At 40.2% G+C, this 21,657-nt stretch overlaps 1 protein-coding gene across 1 annotated transcript in view; it reads left to right on the top strand.

The window, feature by feature from the left end:
- Nucleotides 1–12,268, top strand: part of LOC311234559 (uncharacterized protein) — a gene marked incomplete at its 3' end in the record, with an annotated part of 69,708 nt that extends 57,440 nt beyond the window's left edge. Inside the window, exons 3-4 of the mRNA XM_084321808.1 lie at nucleotides 10,318–11,080; nucleotides 12,250–12,268. Coding sequence (XP_084177934.1) covers nucleotides 10,318–11,080; nucleotides 12,250–12,268 — 782 coding nt within the window. The remainder of the gene's footprint in view (nucleotides 1–10,317; nucleotides 11,081–12,249) is intronic.
- Between the last annotated feature and the right edge of the window lie 9,389 nt (nucleotides 12,269–21,657).

Below are 21,657 nucleotides of genomic sequence, written 5' to 3'. Positions count from 1 at the left end.
TAATGATTCATACTTAATCACAAGTAACCACTCAGGTCTTGTTATGTGTCATACAGTTGGACAGTACAACAGGACAACATGGTCTCTGCTTTTTTCATTGAAGTGTTTTGAAACAGTGATAATAATTATATTATACAGTATATACTGTATATATATGTATCTATAATTGTTGGATATGTCTGCATATATCCCTCCCTATTCACATACCTGTATAATAAAATTTAATAATATGTACAGTATATATTATATCTATATCTGTATATATCCCATACCTACTCTCAATAGTTATACCACTGGCCAGCATGGCTTACCACCATATTCTTATATTCAGAGTTAATTATATTGTTTACACTGCTTATTTGTATCATTACAATAGTTGTATTGCCTATATTAATGTATTATACTATTACCATGCCCCTCTCCCATGTACCCCCCCCCCCCCCCCCCCCCCATGCTACTACTGTATGATGCCCGCATTTCCCCAAGCGGATCAATAAAGGAATATCTTATCTTATCTTAGTACATTACCTGTATCACTTTATATAATTATACTGTAAATACATGTTGCATATATTACCAGTAGCTTGTTATATATATCACATTTAATTACTTGTACATTGTATATTATTATTGCACTTAACTGTTACAGTCTGGTACTCTGGTTAGATGCCAAACTTCTTTTTGTTGTACTGTACTTGTGCTGTATAATGACAATACATTTTAATCTAATCTAATCTAATAAACATCAAATTAGACTGTTTTTTTCTTTTCAATATCTCTGTTTTTGTTTATCTTTTTAAAGAATTAAAAAAATCCTGTGACCTGGTCCGCATCTCTGACAGTGATGTCGAGGGGGATGGATCCTGATGAGTGCTCAATAATCTCTCCTGTGAAGGTGTCCTGCGGGACACATGTATCTTCGCACCTGTAGAATTCGGGTTTGTTGTCGTTTATGTCGAGAATTCTGATCTGTACCTCTGCAGTGGTGAAGGCATACACCCCATGGATGTTCAGATTAGCCTCAGTAGCCTAGAAGAGAAGAGAAGAGAAGAGAGGAGAGGAGAGGAGAGGAGAGGAGAGGAGAGGAGAGGAGAGGAGAGGAGAGGAGAGGAGAGGAGAGGAGAGGAGAGGAGAAGAGAGGAGAGGAGATAATTGATAACTTTACTGCTAGGCTCATATTTAATACTAGTACTACTATTACTACTACTACAACTGCTACACTACTACTACTACTACTACTACTACTACTACTACTACTACTACTATGACAACTGCTACTGCTAAGACTAGTAGTAGTAATTTAAATCATTATTATTGGAAATAAATAAATAAAAGAGACATGTACCGTAACAATCACAACAACCTCAACAAAACTTCCGTTGCCAATGGTTTCACGGTCGATTTCGGACTTGACTGATATTTCTCCATTATCTTGGTTGATTTAAAAAAGGCATGTATTGTGTTCAATTACACTTGCTTGACTTGCTCACAATATAAACACACAGTAATACAGTAGATGCTTTGTTTTATCCTATCCAAGGGATTCGTTTTGTGACATTAATTCACATTACCTGGCATTAGCAATAGAATGACAAACAGCAAGATGCATGTCATGATGTCAGCATGTATTGTGTTCAATTACACTTGCTTGACTTGCTCACAATATAAACACACAGTAATACAGTATGCTTTGTTTTATCAAGCGCGCACACAGTGTTATATTAACAAACGCATTAATCAATAGTAACATATATCGCGCACGCACGCACACACACGACGCACACACGGTGTTATAACCAAATAACGCTCTGATTAACAAATAGTAATATATAGGTTTCTTTAGACTAGAATAAGTTAAATTAACTTACCGTCTCTGGAACGTTTAACGCTGGTCTGTAACGCTGTGACTGAGCTATAATCCAAATGTTGAAAGAGTGCCAACAAAGATCCAAAAACAGTTTAACCTATTGGTAAACAAACGTATTGTTGAAAATATACACTGACTGCTGACATTGTTTAAGATAGTATTGACTAGTTTACATTTGAAAAATAAACGCGACTCCAGTTGCAAAACAAAAGTCTTCTTCTTCTTCTTCTTCTTCTTCTTCTTCTTCTTCTTCTTCTTCTTCTTCTTCTTCTTCTTCTTCTTCTTCTTCTCCTAAATGTGGATACAGCATTGCAGCATCCACAAACTCACAACAGCGCCACTATATGGCCAAAATAATACATGGTTTAACTTAATGGTGGTTTAAATGCATTAACAAAAAGCCGGCGCGTCGGGGAGATGTCACCAGCTGTGTGAGAGCGCCCCCGCTGGTCATTGTTACCATTAACCATGCAAACGGCGTCAAACCGGCCGGCAAACAGCTGTTCCATGACTAATTCTGGCTGGATCTGTACCACCTTGTTGCCTCCAGTTTCCTCCGGAGCAAAGGCAGTATCAAAGCATGTGGCCAAGCCAGAACTGGGGACCAGCGTCTTTATTCTGGGCAACAACCAGCTCACCACGAGTCACGGGTAACTGCGTCGCCTCAGAGGCAAGCGTACTCAGCCGAAGTGTCATTTGGTCACCCGTCTCAACAGTAGGCCGAGTAGACACTGGTGGGGAAGCAGGTGTGTTAGACAACTTGATCATGGTCTCTGACAGGTGCCCTACTTCACCCAAACTACGTGCTTGAGCACGGGAGACTGCACAAATATGTAACACCTCAGGGAGCATTGGAGCCAACACACTACGTTGAAAAACTGCCGGGCGTTCACTAACCTCAAAACATGGCACAACTAAAGAGCAACCAGCGCAACCATACCTAAACAAATCAACACTAATACTAGCCTATCCAACCTGCCCACCGCACACCAACACCAAATGTCTGTCGCCCACTAACGAGCCCCCATTTATGTTACGTACCCCCGTAGGGAGACTCAACACAAGGCCACAGACAGGGTAGGTGAGGGTGCAGTGACACAAAACTCAGAGACAATTTGCAAAATAATAATATTTATTTTACAAAAACACAAATCAGCAACACAGAGAGCAAGGAGGACTTACCAGTGAGCACCAAATGAAATGTCAAAAGCAAATTAAAGCCCACCCCCCCTTACAGGTGCGGACGCCCAAAAGTACAGGTGGTGGTGCTCACTTCTAAGGCTGGTGTCTTTAACAGTAGGTCACCTACGTGATGCAAAATGTAGACCCAGGGTATCTTCCTGTCCTCAATGTCCCTGTGTGCGAAACAAAAGATTAATACAAAGAAAAACAATCACCATAGGCTGGGTGACACAAGGGAAACAAATATACAAAGGGTTACTACAGAAATGTACAACAAACTAAAGAACACCAACACACTGAAGTGAACCAGAGCTTTCGCCAGCTCTACCAAATGTACCGTTTATATAAAGAAACACCACTCTAACCATGTAGCTCATAGTGTAGGATGAACACCACTTTAACTCCAAAGCTTAGAGTGTAGGATGAATCACCACTCTAACTATAGCTCACAGTGTAGGATGAATCTAAAATGGCCAACAATATACATACCCCACATACAGTGGCAAATGGCAAAACAGGGCCAACAGTATATATACCCCACACAGGGTTTGGTCCACGCAGGCACACACAGAATTATCACCAAAGACAGAGAGACACCCACCACCACACTGAGCCAAAAGAGCTAACCAACACTGCACACAAAATGGGTATATGAAGGGAGAGTGGATGTTGATTGCAGAATCAGCTTCACCTGCCGTTGCACTGGGGTGAGTTTCTGATTGACCAGCTGGCTGCTGGTGCTGCAACTGGGAGACACCTGCGAATGGGATATGTTACACAGGAGGGAGACAAAAACAAAACAACCAAAACATGCCTATATACCCACACACAACAGATAACATACATTACTCCCTCTATATACATACATAAGGACACTGTTCGTAACAAAGACCTCTGGTGTTAATCTATTTGGTACTTGATTATGTCTCAAAACAGTATTTATACTCGTCAGTGATTCGATTTGTGCTTGTTGATTTCTCAATCGTTCATCTCGCTCCTCTTGTCCACCTTCCATTGGGGGAGCCTGCTCCACAGGCCGGCACTCCTCATCTGGAGTAAGAGGGGAGGAGAGAGGGGTGATTGATAAGGAGAGAGGGGTGATGGATAAGGGGAGAGGGATGAGGGGGAGAGGTGAATGAGGGGAGAGGTGAATGAGGAGAGGTGAATGAGGAGAGAGGGATGAGGGGGAGAGGTGAATGAGGGGAGAAAGAAATGAGAGGAGAGAGGGATAAGAGGAGACAAATTACTCGATGTTTCAAAATTGTTCTCTCGCTGCAGCTCCCACTTTTGCAAGAATTTGGCAAGATACTAAAGAGAGAAAATTTCAGATGCCTTCATACAGTCCACATATTACCCCAAGCCCTTCACTGCTACTGCAACAACCTATGGCTCTGCCAATGAGTCAAAGGCCAAGCAGCTGTACCAGGAGACATTTCCAGATAGGCATGTTCATAGCTCTGGCCTCCTCCTGCAACCAGATCTCCCCTTCCTTAGGGCAACACCAGATGCTATAATATGTGACAATGGTCAAACAGGCTTGCTTGAGGTGAAATGTCCCTTTGCAGCAAACTGCTGTTGCCAAAATGTGTGTGCATCTTTGTGATGATGTTGATGACAAAAATGTCTATCTATTGCAATTGAATTCCTTCAACTACTAAACATTATTATAATATTAATTAATGAGTAATTAACATAAATGTATCCAACCAATCCTTGGAAATCCTTGAAGTAGGCCTAACTATAGGCTATGTGTTTAGTTGTACACAGAGATGAAAGACTTCCGCCGATCCACAATGGGGCACATCATTTCTATTTCAATCTTTAATCTCGAAATAACATTTACAATGATGTCGAGAGGTACAATACATAATACAAAAATTATATAGAAACATAAAAGTAAATCATTCAAACAATTTAAATTAATTAAAACAAATGGTCGGCTATTATGTATATGTTTGTTTATTAAAGGATCCCCATTAGAGACGCATAAAAGAGCCTCTAGTCTTCCTGGGGTCCTAGACAAAAAAATACAATACAAATGTACAACAAAAAATACAAATAAAAATTTAAACAAAACACAAATAAAAAAATGTATACAAATATACAAATTCACATTATAAAATCTAACATTCCAGTCAAATAAAAAAAAATATAAAATACACAGAACAGTTACATACTTGACAAAACACAAATTAAAAATTAATACAAATATACAAATTCACATTATAAAATCTAACATTCCTGTCAAAAAAAAAAATATATATATATATATATAATACACAGATAACAGTTACATACTTGACATGTTTGCAAGATATCTCTTAATATTTGTTTTGAAAGTAATTTTATTATGTATTGTGGATGAGATGTTTTTCGGCAGAGCATTCCAGAGTGCTATTGACCTATATATGCCAGTGAGTTTGAGAAAATTTGATTTTGGTGCTGATTTTGTTCTGATGTTACCAGAAGCGGCGCCTCTATTATAGATTTAAACTGACCAATGGATACTCAAGTGTTGAGTTTAAACCATCCTTCTGCTAAGCATAGGAAAATAGGAAGTATTTATATTCTTTAACTCTCAATAATACTCATTCACAGTAGATACAGTATATGCAAATGTTCACAGACAGTACCTTTAGAGAAGAGCATGAACTTTGTTTGGTTTGAGTACCAGTTTAAGATTAACAAGTATTAAATGAGAGTTGTACATTTTTAATGGGTAGTTGTACAGAGTCAACAACACAATAGACGATAGTGTCATCCGCATAGAGATGATCCTGACAATATCGGAGACAATATCATTCATATAAATAGTAGGCATTAGGGATGCCCCGATCACGTTTTTTGCCACCGATTGTCTATGAGCCATATCGGCCGATACCGATCGTTTTTGGTTTTGTTATAGCAGCTGGCAGTATTATACTGTAGGTCTAACACAGGCATTCTCAAAGTCCGGACTCCGGACAAAATTATCCAATCTAATCTTAGAAATTAAGTAAATTGAATAGTACTGGGTGTTAAGCATAACAGCATCTACGTTAATTTACTTCTGAATATTGGGGAGTATCGCCGTGCTTGTAGCCGCGTTTTGATTACGTCATCACAACACGTTCTTTGCCGAAAGCCGAAAGGGCCTTTTTTAACTACTTTCGGATGATATGTTTCGGTGGCCGAATATTCGGTGCATCCCTACTCAATTAGTATCGACGTGGCACCTGTTAGACCCACGTTTGATATTCTGGAAACTTGTGAACGCTTTCTGTTAATCTGGTAAACTGTTGGTTGTATTGCAGAGCTATATGCTAATGTGGCTAACTAACAGTAAACTTTTGTACATGAAATACAGCCCAAAAACCTTAAAAGACCCCGCTGAGAAATGTTTGCTTATTAAATCATTTTTAAGAGTAATTTAAAAAGAAAAAATGACGATAAAGTTGTTTAATTGACGGGAGAAAAGTTGCTGAAGTCTATGTATTGTGATGGGACCGGAAGAAGCCTACACGCTCAAGATTCAAGAGGTTTATTTGTCACATGCATACCAGGGCATACAGTGACGTAACCGGATATGCCACCTCCACATTGTGCAAGTGGAGAATTGGCCCTGTCCGCAGTTAAACAGCAACTTTTCATTCAGATTTCTAGCTTCAGAGTTCCAGCTATTATGAATAATTTTCAATAATAAAATGTCTGCATAGCTGCATACATGATGTCAACTTTGCCGTCAAACTCTCGCCTTGCAGCTTTTAAAATGTCTTATGTGTTTTCATGTTTTTCTGTGTCCATGTGAGCTTTGAGATCTCTGGCACCTTTATTAGACACGGAAACATATGGTCAAGCTTTGCACACCGCTTCTTGTCCCGACCGGGGTGGTACATTGGGAATTCCCTCTGCAGTTCATCTGTAAATGTACACTTGCGCTTTGGCTTCGTGAGCAGAATCAAATCTGTCCGTTTCCTCTGTTTGCGCGTGATGGACATTTTCATGAATTTAGAAACCCCACCGGACGCCCCGGACAGGGCGTGAAAAGTGGACATGTCCGGGCAAAAGAGGACGTTTTGGTCACCTGATTAGCAATTCTAGGTTAAACTGGTCCTGGTGGTTAATATTTTGATAAAAAGTAATTTACTGTATTTCTATGGCATTTATACTTAACGCAAATTGTTTTACAGTGTAGGCTGATGAATGAACAATAATCCACTTGATAAAGTAAAATTGGATGAAAACGAATAACCACGACTTGGGTCGAGTGAAAACAGACGACTGACTGACTGATTTTATTCAACAAAAACACGATGCCGGTGCAGACAACGCTCAGCGTTTGCTTAAAGCCCAACTTGCAGGTTAAACCCTACTCTTCAATTATGGGTAGTTTACATCATTGGTATCTAATTTAATTATTTATTTATTTCCATTTGACGCCGGAAATGCCACTCCGAAAGGGGTAAAAAGGTCCATGCACGAATAACATGCACGCGCGAATCAAAAAAGCTTATCAGAGCTATCAGGGCCATTGGGTATCTTTCCCCTACTTCTGATCCACTACAAGGAGTTTTGACGAGTGCAGAAAGCTATTTCCTTGATCCAAATGGATGCCTTACAAGACTCAAATGGGTTTAATCGTCGGGAGACTTTGATGGACCAGCTACAACTGGTTGAAACAAGGTAGTTATAATGATTTTAATGTCGTAAAAAAAGAACTACATTTACCACTAGGCAGCCTGTTGTTCAGTACAGCAGCGCTACTGGTCTGTGGGCTGTCGCCTTATCCCCGGGTCATAGTACCAAGCTGGCTATATGGCTCTGGCTAACGTTACCCCCTAACGTTAGCATTATGGCTACTGTCGTGCATGTAAAAGAGTTTTGGGAACGAGTAAAATGTGTAGGTCCTCTTCTCAGACCTGTGAGGCAAAGCACTGCTGCACACACATCCTGCCGGCTAGCAAGCTATGCGGCATGTTGATACGATAGTAGCCCCTTTAGCTGCACTCGATGCATCAGTGACGATAGCTATGAGCTAACTAACGCTACTAGCTCAAACACCTTATAACTACTACTATTGTCGTGTCCATAAGTTCCTTGGCAGAATACTTGTGATGACAAAGGTATACAAAGAGGAGAGAACCATTTTAAATCGGGTGATGTTATGAGTTTCGGCTACCAAGCTAAGCTACGTTAGCTAACTTAGCTAGCTTCTAACGGTGTATACACAATATGTACAACGACACAATGATTTTCATTAGTACAAATATGGTAACATGGTTGTGGCTTTTACAAATAGTGGTTAGCTTTAGAGATGGATGGCTATGATCACGGAGCAATAGTGTTGTTAGGTGAAACGGATACATTTTTATTCATTACTCCTCGGCTAGTAGTAGCAAGGCTCTCTGCCTGTCACTAGCTGTGTGTGACTCTCAGACTCTCTCTGTGTGTGTGACTCTCAGGTGCCCTGCACCTGCCGTGACGACATCATTTAGATTACACGTGCACGTTATGAACCATTGATTAAAATATCCACGTGCGTGGTGATTGTGTTGGGCAGACAAAATGTTTGATAAAAACGCTAAAACTGTCAATTTCAATATTTTTTTTCTTCTTCATGAAAGTCACCGTTGGCCTAGTCCACATTGTTTATTGAACAAAAATACAACCTGCAAGTTGGCCTTTAAAGTCGGGACATTTGCACGAGGTGCGCTTGATTTCCATCACAGGCCAGTTGAATTGCTCCTGGGTGAGGCAGCAGGCCGGATGAAAATGCCAGGCGGGCCGGCATAAGGATACTAGTAAAAAAAAATTTAATATTAAATAGCAAATAGAATCAATTGTTGTTTTTCTGGTAAATTAATAGTTTAGATGAATCGATAACAGAATAATGGTTAGTTGCAGCCCTAGTGTTGGTGCGGCACGGTGGTGTAGTGGAGCGGCACGGTGCTGTAGTGGTTAACACTGTCGCCTCACAGCAAGAAGGTCCAGGGTTCGATTCCCGCTTGGGGACCAGGTTTCCATGATGCCAGGTACCCAGGTGGGGTATCTCCCAGGCCTTTTTGTGTGGAGTTTGCATGTTCTCCCCGTGCTTGCAAGGGTTTCCCCCCCGATAAGATAAACCCAATGGAAAAACATGCACAACAACAGATCGCTAACGCTGTGGCGTCCTTGATGAAGACGGACAGGAGCACTTGGATTGGTCCCCTGGCGCGGCTCACGTTGACGCCTGTCTGCTCCCGGCTGCCCTTGGGGGGGAAGGACGACGGGATGGGTTAATCGCAGAGACAAATCGCATCGGCGATCCTAAAGAGACAATGCATGCGTGTGTGTTCCGGTGTGTGTGCTAAACTAACCGCTGTGTGTACCGCTAAAACATTGAGTGTCGTTGCATGCCGAATAAAGACCTCTGCAACAGGTCCTGCATTATTATTATTATTTATTATTATTATTATGTACAGGAGTTCAGTCGTAGGTGAAGAGGCATTCAGTACATTGTTCTGGGTCTGTAGTAGGGGTGTAACGGTACACGGAAGCCACGGTTCGGTACGTACCTCGGTATTGGGGTCACGGTTCGGTACGAGTTCGGTACAACAGAAAATAAATATTTATAATAATTATTATTAATATAAATTTTCTTTTAATTGAAAAATTAAAAACTATTTATATATTATGATAATTATTATAATTATTATTATAGAATACTTTTCTATAGGCTTGCCGTGGTAGTCAGTGATACTGGTGTCATTCTGTGTTCAGGCATCCACTTGCCTACTGCCCCTTTAACAATCCTTGATAAGTTTCAGTTTCACTTCTAGAAAGAATTTTACTTTTGCCGCTCAGTCTGAACTGAAGTCGGGGACTCTGTGTGCCGCACGCTGTTCTCGCACGGAACCTGCGAGTGCCTGCATGTGGGACTTGTGTGTTTGCACTGTGGGGCGTATTCGCCGTATGTGCCGGGCCGGCCATACTGTAGTAAGAAACATGAGCATCACGTTCTGTTCAACGTTGCTTCCAAATAAAAATAGAAAATGCCTTTCATTTGTATTTAGTTTAAACTCAGGATTATTCAAAAGTAGTCATGGATTATGTGGTTATTTTGTAGACAAATTTTTCATCCAATTTACAGAAAACATACTATATCGTGATATATATTGTTACGGATATCGGTATATGAAATTTCCCATAGTGTGATGTAAGATTTTATCCATAAAATGACACTTAAATCTGTCATAACCTGAGACTAAAGGACTAAATTAAACTGACCTTCCATCACTATCTCCATCCAGATAGCTGTCCTGTCAGGCCTGGGAAGAAACCAAGAGGCTTGGATGGAAGAAAAGGTCTCTGCTGTGATCAGTGTGGAAAGAGCTTTAGTCATCGAAATAGTCTTAAAACACACCAGAGAATTCACACAGGAGAGAAGCCCTACTCCTGTGACCAGTGTGGACATGGCTTTACTCAGCAAGAGCATCTGAAAACACACCAGAGAATTCACACAGGAGAGAAGCCCTACTCCTGTGACCAGTGTGGACAGGGCTTTACTCAGCAACAGCATCTGAAAACGCACCAGAGAATTCACACAGGAGAGAAGCCCTACTCCTGTGACCAGTGTGGACAGGGCTTTACTCAGCAACAGCATCTGAAAATACACCAGAGAATTCACACAGGAGAGAAGCCCTACTCCTGTGGCCAGTGTTGGAAGAGCTTTAGTCATGAGAGTAATCTGAAAACACACCAGAGAATTCACACAGGATGGAAGCCCTACTTTTGCGACCAGTGTGGAACGAGCTTTCGTCATCTGATTACTCTGCAAATACACCAGAGAATTCACACAGGTTTGAGGCCCTACTCTTGCGACCAGTGTGGAAAGAGCTTTAGTCATCGAAGTAGTCTGAAAACACACCAGAGAATTCACACAGGAGAGAAGCCCTACTCCTGTGACCAGTGTGGACAGGGCTTTACTCAGCAAGAGCATCTGAACAAACACCAGAGAATTCACACAGGAGAGAAGCCCTACTCCTGTGACCAGTGTGGACGGGGCTTTACTCAGCAACATAATCTCAAATCACACCAGAGAATTCACACAGGAGAGAAGCCCTACTCCTGTGACCAGTGTGGGAGGAGCTTTAGTCATCTGATTAGTCTGCAATCACACCAGATAATTCACACAGGAGAGAAGCCCTACTCCTGTGACCAGTGTGGGAGGAGCTTTAGTAATCCGAGTAATCTGAAAAGACATCAGAGAATTCACACAGGAGAGAAGCCCTATTCCTGTGACTAGTGTGTGAAGAGCTTTAGTCATCTGAGTAATCTGAAATACACCAGAGAATTCACACAGGATGGAAGCCTCCTTCTGTGACCAGTGTGGGAAGAACTTTAGGACAAGTACACATCTTCTGATTCATCAGCAAATCCATACAGCAGAGAAGCCACATCATGGCTGTGTGAGAAGAGATTCAGTAAATTAGAATATTCGAGAAAACATGCGAAAATCCACTTGGAGAAAAGATTCAGTGAAATGTCAAACTTGTCAATTAATCTGCACATTCTTAGAGTAGAGAAACCTGCTGTAGCCAGTGTTGGAAGAGTTCCACTCATAAAATGATATCTATAAAGATAATCTCTTTATAGATCTGTCAAAAGAGTTTGATACAAGTGCTTCACGGCAGTACACATAGATATAAAATGAGCATAACATAGACGCAAAGCAATGCAGAGAATATGAAGAAGGGTAAAAGCAATGCAGATAATAACAATATAAATAGTAACTCAATATTCTTCCCCATTAGATGGTTATGAAACACTTTGAAGTTACTTCATCTGTCGGTTTTGATTGATTATCCTGTGTTACGGACGGTGTCCTTATGTATATATGTAACGGTTGTGACAACGTCACCTCAAACTTCGATGCCCCGAGTGGGAGTCGAACCCCGGTCTCCCACACCGCAGGCAGCAACACAGACCGCTATACCAAGAGGTGAATCCACTTCGAAGTAATGGGTCTATGCGTCTTTTGAGGATGTGAGAGTGAGTTTAACCCATAGCACCGCTACTCACCCCAGCCCTTCTTGACTGCGCTTCACGATACCATCCATTACATATATATATAGAGGGAGTAATGTATAATAATAATATGTTGTATATATAGGCATGTGTTGGTTGTTGTGTTCTTTTGTCTCCCTCTTGTGTCTACATATCCCCATTCTCAGGTGTCTCAGTTACAGCAGCAGCAGCTGAGGCTTGTCAGGCAATCAAGCTCCACACTCCTTCATATACCCATTGTGTGCAGTGTTAGTTTAGCTCCCTGGTCCGTTTGGTTGTGGTAACAATTTTTTTTTCTTTTTTTTGCACAGTTCTGAAAACATTAAATGTTTAATATAGGCATGTAAGTAAAAAAGGCTACACAACTGGGACACTTTTCTTTACACAGTTCAGTGACATGTCTTGTTTATTTTTGCTATAAGATGATGTGATGTCTTTAGAAAGCTAAGAAAATCCTTGTTTCAATAGTATATGAAACTCAAAATGCCCTTTGTTATTAATGTTTCACATTTTGTTTATCATTTTGGAAATAAATTCTATTTGAATAAATGATATTTTTGAAAGCTAACCTCACCTTTTAATTGCCAAATAATAACATACACTCTTACCAGGAGTCAAAACAATGCCATTTACTGCTTTTTATATAGAAATAAAATGTATATTATGCATAATTGAGTTTGGAATTTTGGCCCGGCCCCCCAACATATTTTCAGTTGCTCATTCGGCCCCCTGGGAAAAATAATTGCCCACCCCTGCACTGGTTTAAGTTTATTTGGATCCCCATTAGCCACAGCAGTGCTGGGGCTATTCTTCCTGTACTTACACCACCACCTGTACTTTTGGGCGTCCGCGCCTGTAAGGGGGGGGTGGGCTTTAATTTCCTTTTGATATTTCATTTGGTGCCACTGGTAGGTCCTCCTTGCTCTCTGTGTTGCTGAGTTTTGTGTTTTGTGAAATAAATATTATTATTTTGCAAATTGTCTCTTGGGTTTTGTGTCACTGCACCCTCACCTACCCTGTCTGTGCCCTTGTGTTGCGTCTCCCTACTGGGGTACATAACATCCTGTCATTAATTTAGTTCCATTGTATATCACCCTGTTTGTTTGTTTTTGCATTTCTTATATTGTGTTAATCCTGTTCTACAGTCATCCACAGTATTTTGTTAATCCTGTTTTACAGTCATCCATAGTATTTAGTTAATCCTGGCTACAGTCATCCATAGTATTTAGTTAATCCTGTTCTACAGTCATCCATAGTATTTTGTTAATCCTGGCTACAGTCATCCATAGTATTTAGTTAATCCTGTTCTACAGTCATCCATAGTATTTAGTTAATCCTGGCTACAGTCATCCACAGTATTTTGTTAATCCTGTTCTACAGTCATCCACAGTATTTTGTTAATCCTGGCTACAGTCATCCACAGTATTCTGTTAATCCTGTTCTACAGTCATCCATAGTATTTAGTTAATCCTGGCTACAGTCATCCACAGTATTTTGTTAATCCTGTTCTACAGTCATCCACAGTATTTTGTTAATCCTGGCTACAGTCATCCACAGTATTCTGTTAATCCTGGCTACAGTCATCTAGAGCAGTGGTTCTCAACTGGTCTAGCCTCGGGACCCAAAATGTTCCTTAGTCATTAAGTCGCGACCAACGTTTTTGATTTATTTCAAAAAGATTTTTTTGCAGTAATACACAATCTTTCATGCACTGTTGAAAACATGAAATAAACACAAAAAAGTGCAACAAAAGTGCAACTAGGACTAAAAACCCAATGAAATAAAATAATAATAATAAATAATGATGCTACTTAGCAGACTTCTTAGATTAACATAACAGACCTACAGTAAGTTTGGGGGAACTAATGGGATAACTGGGGTTGCAACAAAAGTGCCAACTAGGTCTAAAAACACAATGAAATAATGATAAATAATATATCCTTCTTAGCAGACTTCTTAGCTTAACATCCCAGGGAACTAATGGGATAACTGGGGATGTTGTTTGCTCCTGACAAGAGTCTCAAAGTCTGGGGTGATGGTAGACAAAGCAACTCTGAGGTCATGCGCATTTTGCGCTGCACTTGTGTCGTTATGAATCTTTGTTCAACAGACTATAACTTTTAAATATACTCTTGAGTCGTCAGTATAAATGCAGTGGCGAAGGTTTCTCTAATTTCCTTTTTTTCACAAATATGTTTTTGTAGATTTTAATTTTAATTTAAATGTTTATTGGTTTGTACTATACCGGGCAGTCCGGTAGAGAGAGGGGGAGAGGAGGAAATGGGACACAGAGCAGGGGAAGACATTCGGCAAAGGACGCCGGGTCCGGAAGTTGAACCCGGGTCGGCCGTTTCGCGATGCAGCGTGTTACATGGTGCGCTACTAGAGCGCCAGGGTTTCTCAAATTCTAATGCTAATTATACCACTAGTTCAGACGTCTCGTTACATTCCAACAAGTGCCAACATGTCCTGATAATGCTATGAATCGTAAGCTAGCGACACTGTTACACCTGTCCATCTTACAGAGAAGAAGGCATCAAATAGGTTTTTTTGTGGTTGAACTATGGTATAATAGCAATAACATGCTCGAGGTTGTGTATCACAGTACTGTACTACCTCATTGCTGTGCATTCAAATGTCGTTTTAAAGATGTCGTACATGTTTGAGTTATTCTATTGTTTGCAACATTTTGGATAAAATGGTCAATTCTGTTAGTTTTTTGGTTTTTAATCTTTTTTTTTTTTTTTTTTGAACAGACAAAAAAAGTAACACCTACAGATTACAGTAGTTATTTTTTTCCCCCACAAAAGAAATCACCCCCTTCCCCTCAATTACCCTGCTCGGATCAAAATAAAAATAGAAATAAAGAAATCTGTCTGTTCAGATGTCAGTTCTGTTCTTACTTCATTTCTTAATTAATTTCACTTCAAGTTGCTTTTTGGAGATGATGATGATGATGTTAAATGAGACCATAAATACATTTTTTTGTACTTAAAAAAAAATTATAATAAAAGTTTGATACAGTCGATCACATGCTTTTAAAAAGGTTATCTAGTATTAGCCTGGTGGATGGTGGTGCATGTTATTGGTTATCTTCTGCTGTGTCAAATCGGGCCCTGTTCAATCTGAATTCTTTGCCGCAAAGTTCAGCTGGGTCCTGTCCTTTTTACTATTTATTTATTTACTGTCTTTTTTTTCTCTCTCTCTCTCTCTCTCTCTCTCCCACCCCCTCCCTCTCTCTCTCTCTCTCTCTCTCTCTGCCGCACGCGGACTCATCACCGAGAGGGAGAGAAAGGAAGAGAGAGGGAGAGAGAGATGGAGAGAGAGGGGGCACTTGGGGGGGGGGGGGGTACCTGCCGGCCGCGCGCCACAGACCCGCAAACGGGAGATTGAAAGAAAGAAAAAAAAAACACAAGCTGCCGCGAACTCTCATGAGCCGAGAGGGAGAGAAAGGAAGAGAGAGGAATGGAGGGAGAGAGGGGGGCTGTCTTCCAACGTGCTTATGGGCGGAGCCAGGCCATAACAGCCTGATTTCTTGAGACAGAAAAATTATGGTTTTGAGTACTTGATTAGAAATATAAAACAATGCATTTTTTTTTTTTTTAAACCTTACAAATGTCTTCAATAGACTAACAGGAATTGTGTAAAGTTGCCCAAATAGTGCTAGGAATAGCAATACATAGCCCCTTTAATGATATTGTTTCATCTTTGAATGACTGACTGACAACGTTTTGGATAAGATGTGATTTATAGACATGCTGCAGCTTTAACTCTTAAACCGCTGGACATCATTCTGCCCTCCGATTTATTATTGGTGACCGATATGATGCCACCACTGTGTCCTTTATGATATATATGATACCCACCACTGTGTCCTTTATGATATATATGATACCCACCACTGTGTCCTTTATGATATATATGATACCCACCACTGTGTCCTTTATGATATGATGCCCACCACTGTGTCCTTTATGATATATATGATACCCACCACTGTGTCCTTTATATATATGATACCCACCACTGTGTCCTTTATGATATATATGATACCCACCACTGTGATGCTTTCCTTCATTTGATCTTCTAGCCCATTCCACACAGTTACTCCATAGGATGATATGCACCTGCTCCTGAGATTGGTGCGAGCATAACGTTTATCAAAGTTGCAGTTACCTCTCAAATTATATTTGTTACCTGGGAGTATATATGTTACCTGGGAGTTCTTGAGTCTTTGCTCGATACATTATCTCTGCCAGTTTGAATTTTAATAAGTCCATTAGCTTTAAGGCATTTGACGAGCAAGTTATTTGTGTGATCCCGAAATCTGACCTTGTGTAAAATTCTCATAGCTTTTTTCTGTAGTATAATTAATGGTTTTAAAGTGCTTATGTATGCATTCCCCCATATCTCCACACAGTAACTCAAATATGGTAAGATAGTATATTTAGGTATTTCTCTTCATCAAAGTTGATATTTGCTACAGTAGAATAATAGATCATTAGCGTCGTTGGCTCAGTGGTCTGCTGTTGTGGCCCCCTGTCCTGTGCACTTCAGCCCCAGCCTCGTATGTTATCCAGAGTGATGGAGGTTACGGCTCTTTGAACGGAGCCGGATGTTTATTGTTCTTTCTTCAGGGGGTTTGATTGATTGATTGATTGATTGAAAACTTTATTTAACGGATTGCAGAAAGGGTACAATACAGTACAGCTCAATACTAACAACTGCTAAGAGGATGAAGACCAGAAAAAGACTTTCGTCTTGTTTACATAAGGGTCCTCCATTTTCAATTAATCAAGACATTTATGACATACAAATATACGGTACTGTGTAAGAAAAATAGATCATAAAAAAATATACATCCGAAGGGGAAGGAACTACAGTGGGGGGGGGGGGGGGGGGATTTTAACATTTACCGGGGCCAGTTTCTAATTGCAGCCACCCGTAGGTGGGCAGGAGTAAGGCCAAGCAGTAGGGTATAGGGTATGTGTGGAAGTAACGTTATCAGCAGGCTGACTGATGATGATGGTGATTTGTGCGTCGCCCTCCCTGCCACAGGACATTTTATTAAAAGAAAATGACAAAATAATGATGTATGATAAATATAATAATAATTTAAAGTATAAAACATCTCTTAAAATCTAAAAACCAGTAGTGCAGTTCATCACTTAAATAGGTATGTGACTGGCAAAGGACATTAATCTTGCATACAGGGCACACAAAATCCAAACCTTAACAAGAAATGTCTTCAGACAAACATTTTTCTTTATTTGCCCATAATGGTAAATTGCAGAGACATAACTGTATATAAGACATCAATATGTTACACTTCAAATTAGCAGTGCAAATCTGTTTAAATTTGTCATACAATATTTTTTTATTGAGAACGTGTGTAAATCACTAATAGAACAAAAACAACAAACTGTGTGTGTGTGCGTGCATGCACACGTGTCACAGATCTAGCATGTCTGCTGGCCATTTGGCTGCTACATGGCTCGGGTTGACTTGCTCCAGCCTTCCTGATATGGATCAAGTCTTCAGCAGTGGAGGCTGCTGCTGTTCTTAATACCATTCTGGGCTGAAAATCCACGCTCTCACTGAGCGGAGGAGATCGGCATCACAAGCAGTATTTCAGCCAAGTGCAGGAAGTTCTGAAATAAAAGTAACTAGGAGTAAAACTCAATTAATTTATTCTGTAGAGTACACATGACTTTGTAAATTCTGAAGAATATTAAATATTCCCCACAAACCTCTGAGCGATATGGCTCCTTGGTGACCACTGTCTGCCACAGCCCTAGGTATGACTTGTCTGCGAAAGTGGTCCTGATGAGGGTCTTCAGCTGCTGCCATTCCTGAAGGACCTGCTCCGACTGGCATCCACCACTAGATGTCAATAGAGATACAGGGAGAGAATAAGGTATGGGAACATTTAGACGTAAGAAATGTGTGAAACTTAAAACATTGAACATGTTATATATTCATTAAAATACATAACATCTAATCTTGGTCATACCTCTATACTAAAATGAGAATTTGCAATATTGCCCTATCTACTCACTTTCTGAGAAGTTCTCAAATGTTGGAGAAGAGACTGAACCTCTGACCTGCCATAGTCCAGTAGTGCAGCAGCCTGACTCTCTGGCCATGCCTCATGGTTGTAGTGCAGCTTGACTCTCTGGCCATGCGTCATGGTTGTAGTGCAGCAGCTTGACTCTCTGGCCATGCGTCATGGTTGTAGTGCAGCCTGACTCTCTGGCCATGCGTCATGGTTGTAGTGCAGCCTGACTCTCTGGCCATGCGTCATGGTTGTAGTGCAGCCTGACTCTCTGGCCATGCGTCATGGTTGTAGTGCAGCAGCTTGACTCTCTGGCCATGCGTCATGGTTGTAGTGCAGCTTGACTCTCTGGCCATGCGTCATGGTTGTAGTGCAGCAGCTTGACTCTCTGGCCATGCGTCATGGTTGTAGTGCAGAAGCTTGACTCTCTGGCCATGCGTCATGGTTGTAGTGCAGCTTGACTCTCTGGCCATGCGTCATGGTTGTAGTGCAGCAGCTTGACTCTCTGGCCATGCGTCATGGTTGTAGTGCAGCCTGACTCTCTGGCCATGCGTCATGGTTGTAGTGCAGCCTGACTCTCTGGCCATGCGTCATGGTTGTACAGCTTGACTCTCTGGCCATGCGTCATGGTTGTAGTGCAGCCTGACTCTCTGGCCATGCGTCATGGTTGTAGTGCAGCCTGACTCTCTGGCCATGCGTCATGGTTGTAGTGCAGCTTGACTCTGGCCATGCGTCTTGGTTGAATATTCTGAAGCTGTCGACTACACCTTCCCCTGAATGACTCATCAAGCAGCTGAAGCGTGATCTCATCTCTTCTACTGCAACAGCTGTTGCCACATGCAGATTACTGAAACAGCATCAGTCAAGGAAACACATGCAGATTACTGAAACACCATCAGTCAAGGAAACACATGCAGATTACTGAAACACCATCAGTCAAGGAAACACATGCAGATTACTGAAACACCATCAGTCAAGGAAACACATGCAGATGACTGAAACACCATCAGTCAAGGAAACACATGCAGATTACTGAAACACCATCAGTCAAGGGAACACATGCAGATCATTGAAACACCATCAGTCAAGGAAACACATGCAGATCACTGAAACACCATCAGTCAAGGAAACACATGCAGATTACTGAAACACCATCAGTCAAGGGAACTTGCCCTTTCATGCACTGAAAAGCATGTTAACACCCAGATTTAAATACCAATAACTGAAACATTTATTTTCACGTGATTCAAATGTGGTGTAATGTAGAGAGGTCTTGTGCTGTGAACCTCAACTCTCCAATTTTTCATAACCAGCAACTACTTGTTGGGCACAAACCTGTTAATATTCCTCAATGGGAGAGGAGGGGAGTTCATACTTTGGAAGATATATATGATAAAAACGGTCTTCGAGCGCTTCAGGACCTAAAAGAGTTTTATGATCTACCCGGCTAATCATTCTTCCTCTACCTGCAACTAAGGTCGGCACTCAGGGCTCACGGTGTGCCATGGGCTCAAGCGTTGCACCCACACCCTTTGTCTGGCTTATCAGAGACAGGACAACCACAAGAGGGTTTGTCTCAGATTTGTATACACTTTTAATCAAATCCACATATAAAAAATGTATATTAGCCTCCCGCAACCCTAATCACCAGCAAATTCATTTAAATTATATTCATAGGACGTATCTCACACCTAGAAGCTGTTTGCTATGGGACTGGGGGAGGAAATGTCTAATGTCTTTTGTGGTGTTTTATTTTTTTGCTCTGTATTTTGTATTCTGTATTTATTATTTCTAATTGTCTTGTCATTATTATGATTATTATTGTTGAAGTACTGTCCTGTGATGTCCTGTGTATTATTGTTGTCACTGTATTATGTTGTGTTCTGTTTAATTGAAAATTGAAAATAAAAATATGCGATCATAAAAATGTTTAAACTAACCTTACTATTTTCTATCATGCACTCTTCCTACTATACTAATATGTCTTTACGACTATGCACTCAACACTGCAGCACCCATGTTTCAGCACTGTTTGATGAACATTGTTACTCAGCTGAAAGAGTTGTACCCTTACTGTTGTCGTACAGAACTTGTAAGTTGTCGATTATATCACATATGTGATATATATGTAAATGTAAATTATATCACATTTCTACCAAAGCAGGTCCAAAAGGCTATAGATAATGTTGTTGCATGGGGAGATAAGTGCATGGTTTTAAGATCTCAGGGGCAAAGTCCAAGTGTAGGATTTTTGGCTTTAAAAGAAAGTTGCAGACCCTTGGGCTGGACATGTATGGGTCTCCTTTGGAGAAGGTGAATGTTTTTAAATGTCTTGGTGTCTGGTTCGACGAGCGGCTGACTTGGGCCGTTCATATAGCAAAGACTCCCGATTATTATAATAAGTATAAATTACATTTTAATTCAGAATTGATCTGGTAATTTTTGTCCATGTTTCTAAAATATCTATCTTGAATTGGTCTCATTACAGATACCAAGAGAAGAAACTGACAGGGCAATTACAAACATTCTGAGTAAATTCTCTACCACCATCAAGAACAGAAAGACTTGGGGAATTGTGGAGAAATGTGCAGTTAAAATACAGGACAAATAATATTTTGAACTTAGCCCTGTCATCTACAGAAGCCTCATTTAACCATGAGATGGAAGTCCAGCCTGACTCAGTGCTATACAATGTATTTTGTGACACACTGTTTTAAACTGTTTTAAAAATCGAAGTGATTATACTATATATTTGATATCAATTGTATGTCTTTGAACTATTTTTGGTTGTTTATTAAATGGATTAAATACACGTTCCTGCATTACGGATTGTTGTGTGGTGTGATTCATCATATGTGACGGCATATCATTTGGTGTGACTTTCACAATTATGACATTATGACAGCTTTTTGGTAAGAAATGTTAAAATCATCAATGGGACAGATGAATAACAGTGTCACCAAATGTTTCTAGCATTTTCGTGTTTTTATAAGAAGGTTTGCCAAAATGAATTAGAACTACACATTTTGTGCAATCGTCTTACCATGAGTTTTGATTACGAAAGAGAATGCAAAATGTAACTAATTTGCACAAGGAAGAGCTATAAATGTGTATAGTAGTGATGAGGAATGCTTATAAATTGACATACATAATTAAAATACACCACTTTTACATTTTGTACAGAATAACCTTCATGTCACGCCATATGACAATTTGACTCACTAGCACATGAAAACAATTATTATTACTCGAATAAATCTACAATCCCACAAATATCTTTAGAAAGATAGAGTCCGGAAAACAGAACTGAATGATTTCCATTACTCATATCTGATATATTAAAAAAAAAAAAAAAAAAAAAAAATATATATATATATATATATGTGTGTATATATATATATATATCCTGTAGGGATGTAACAAATCAGCTTAAATTTTTTTACTGATAGGCTGCTTATGACCGCAAGTGGGCGTTTCTTTATAATGAAAAAAAAATACGTAAGTAGTGACAAAAATGTTGTTGCATTTT

Source organism: Notolepis coatsorum (genome assembly GCF_963971535.1).
Source record: "Notolepis coatsorum genome assembly, chromosome: 9".
NCBI classification, from domain to species: Eukaryota; Metazoa; Chordata; class Actinopteri; order Aulopiformes; family Paralepididae; genus Notolepis; species Notolepis coatsorum.
The sequence above is the reverse complement of the archived record's forward strand: the minus strand, read 5'-3'. Positions and strand labels throughout refer to the sequence as shown.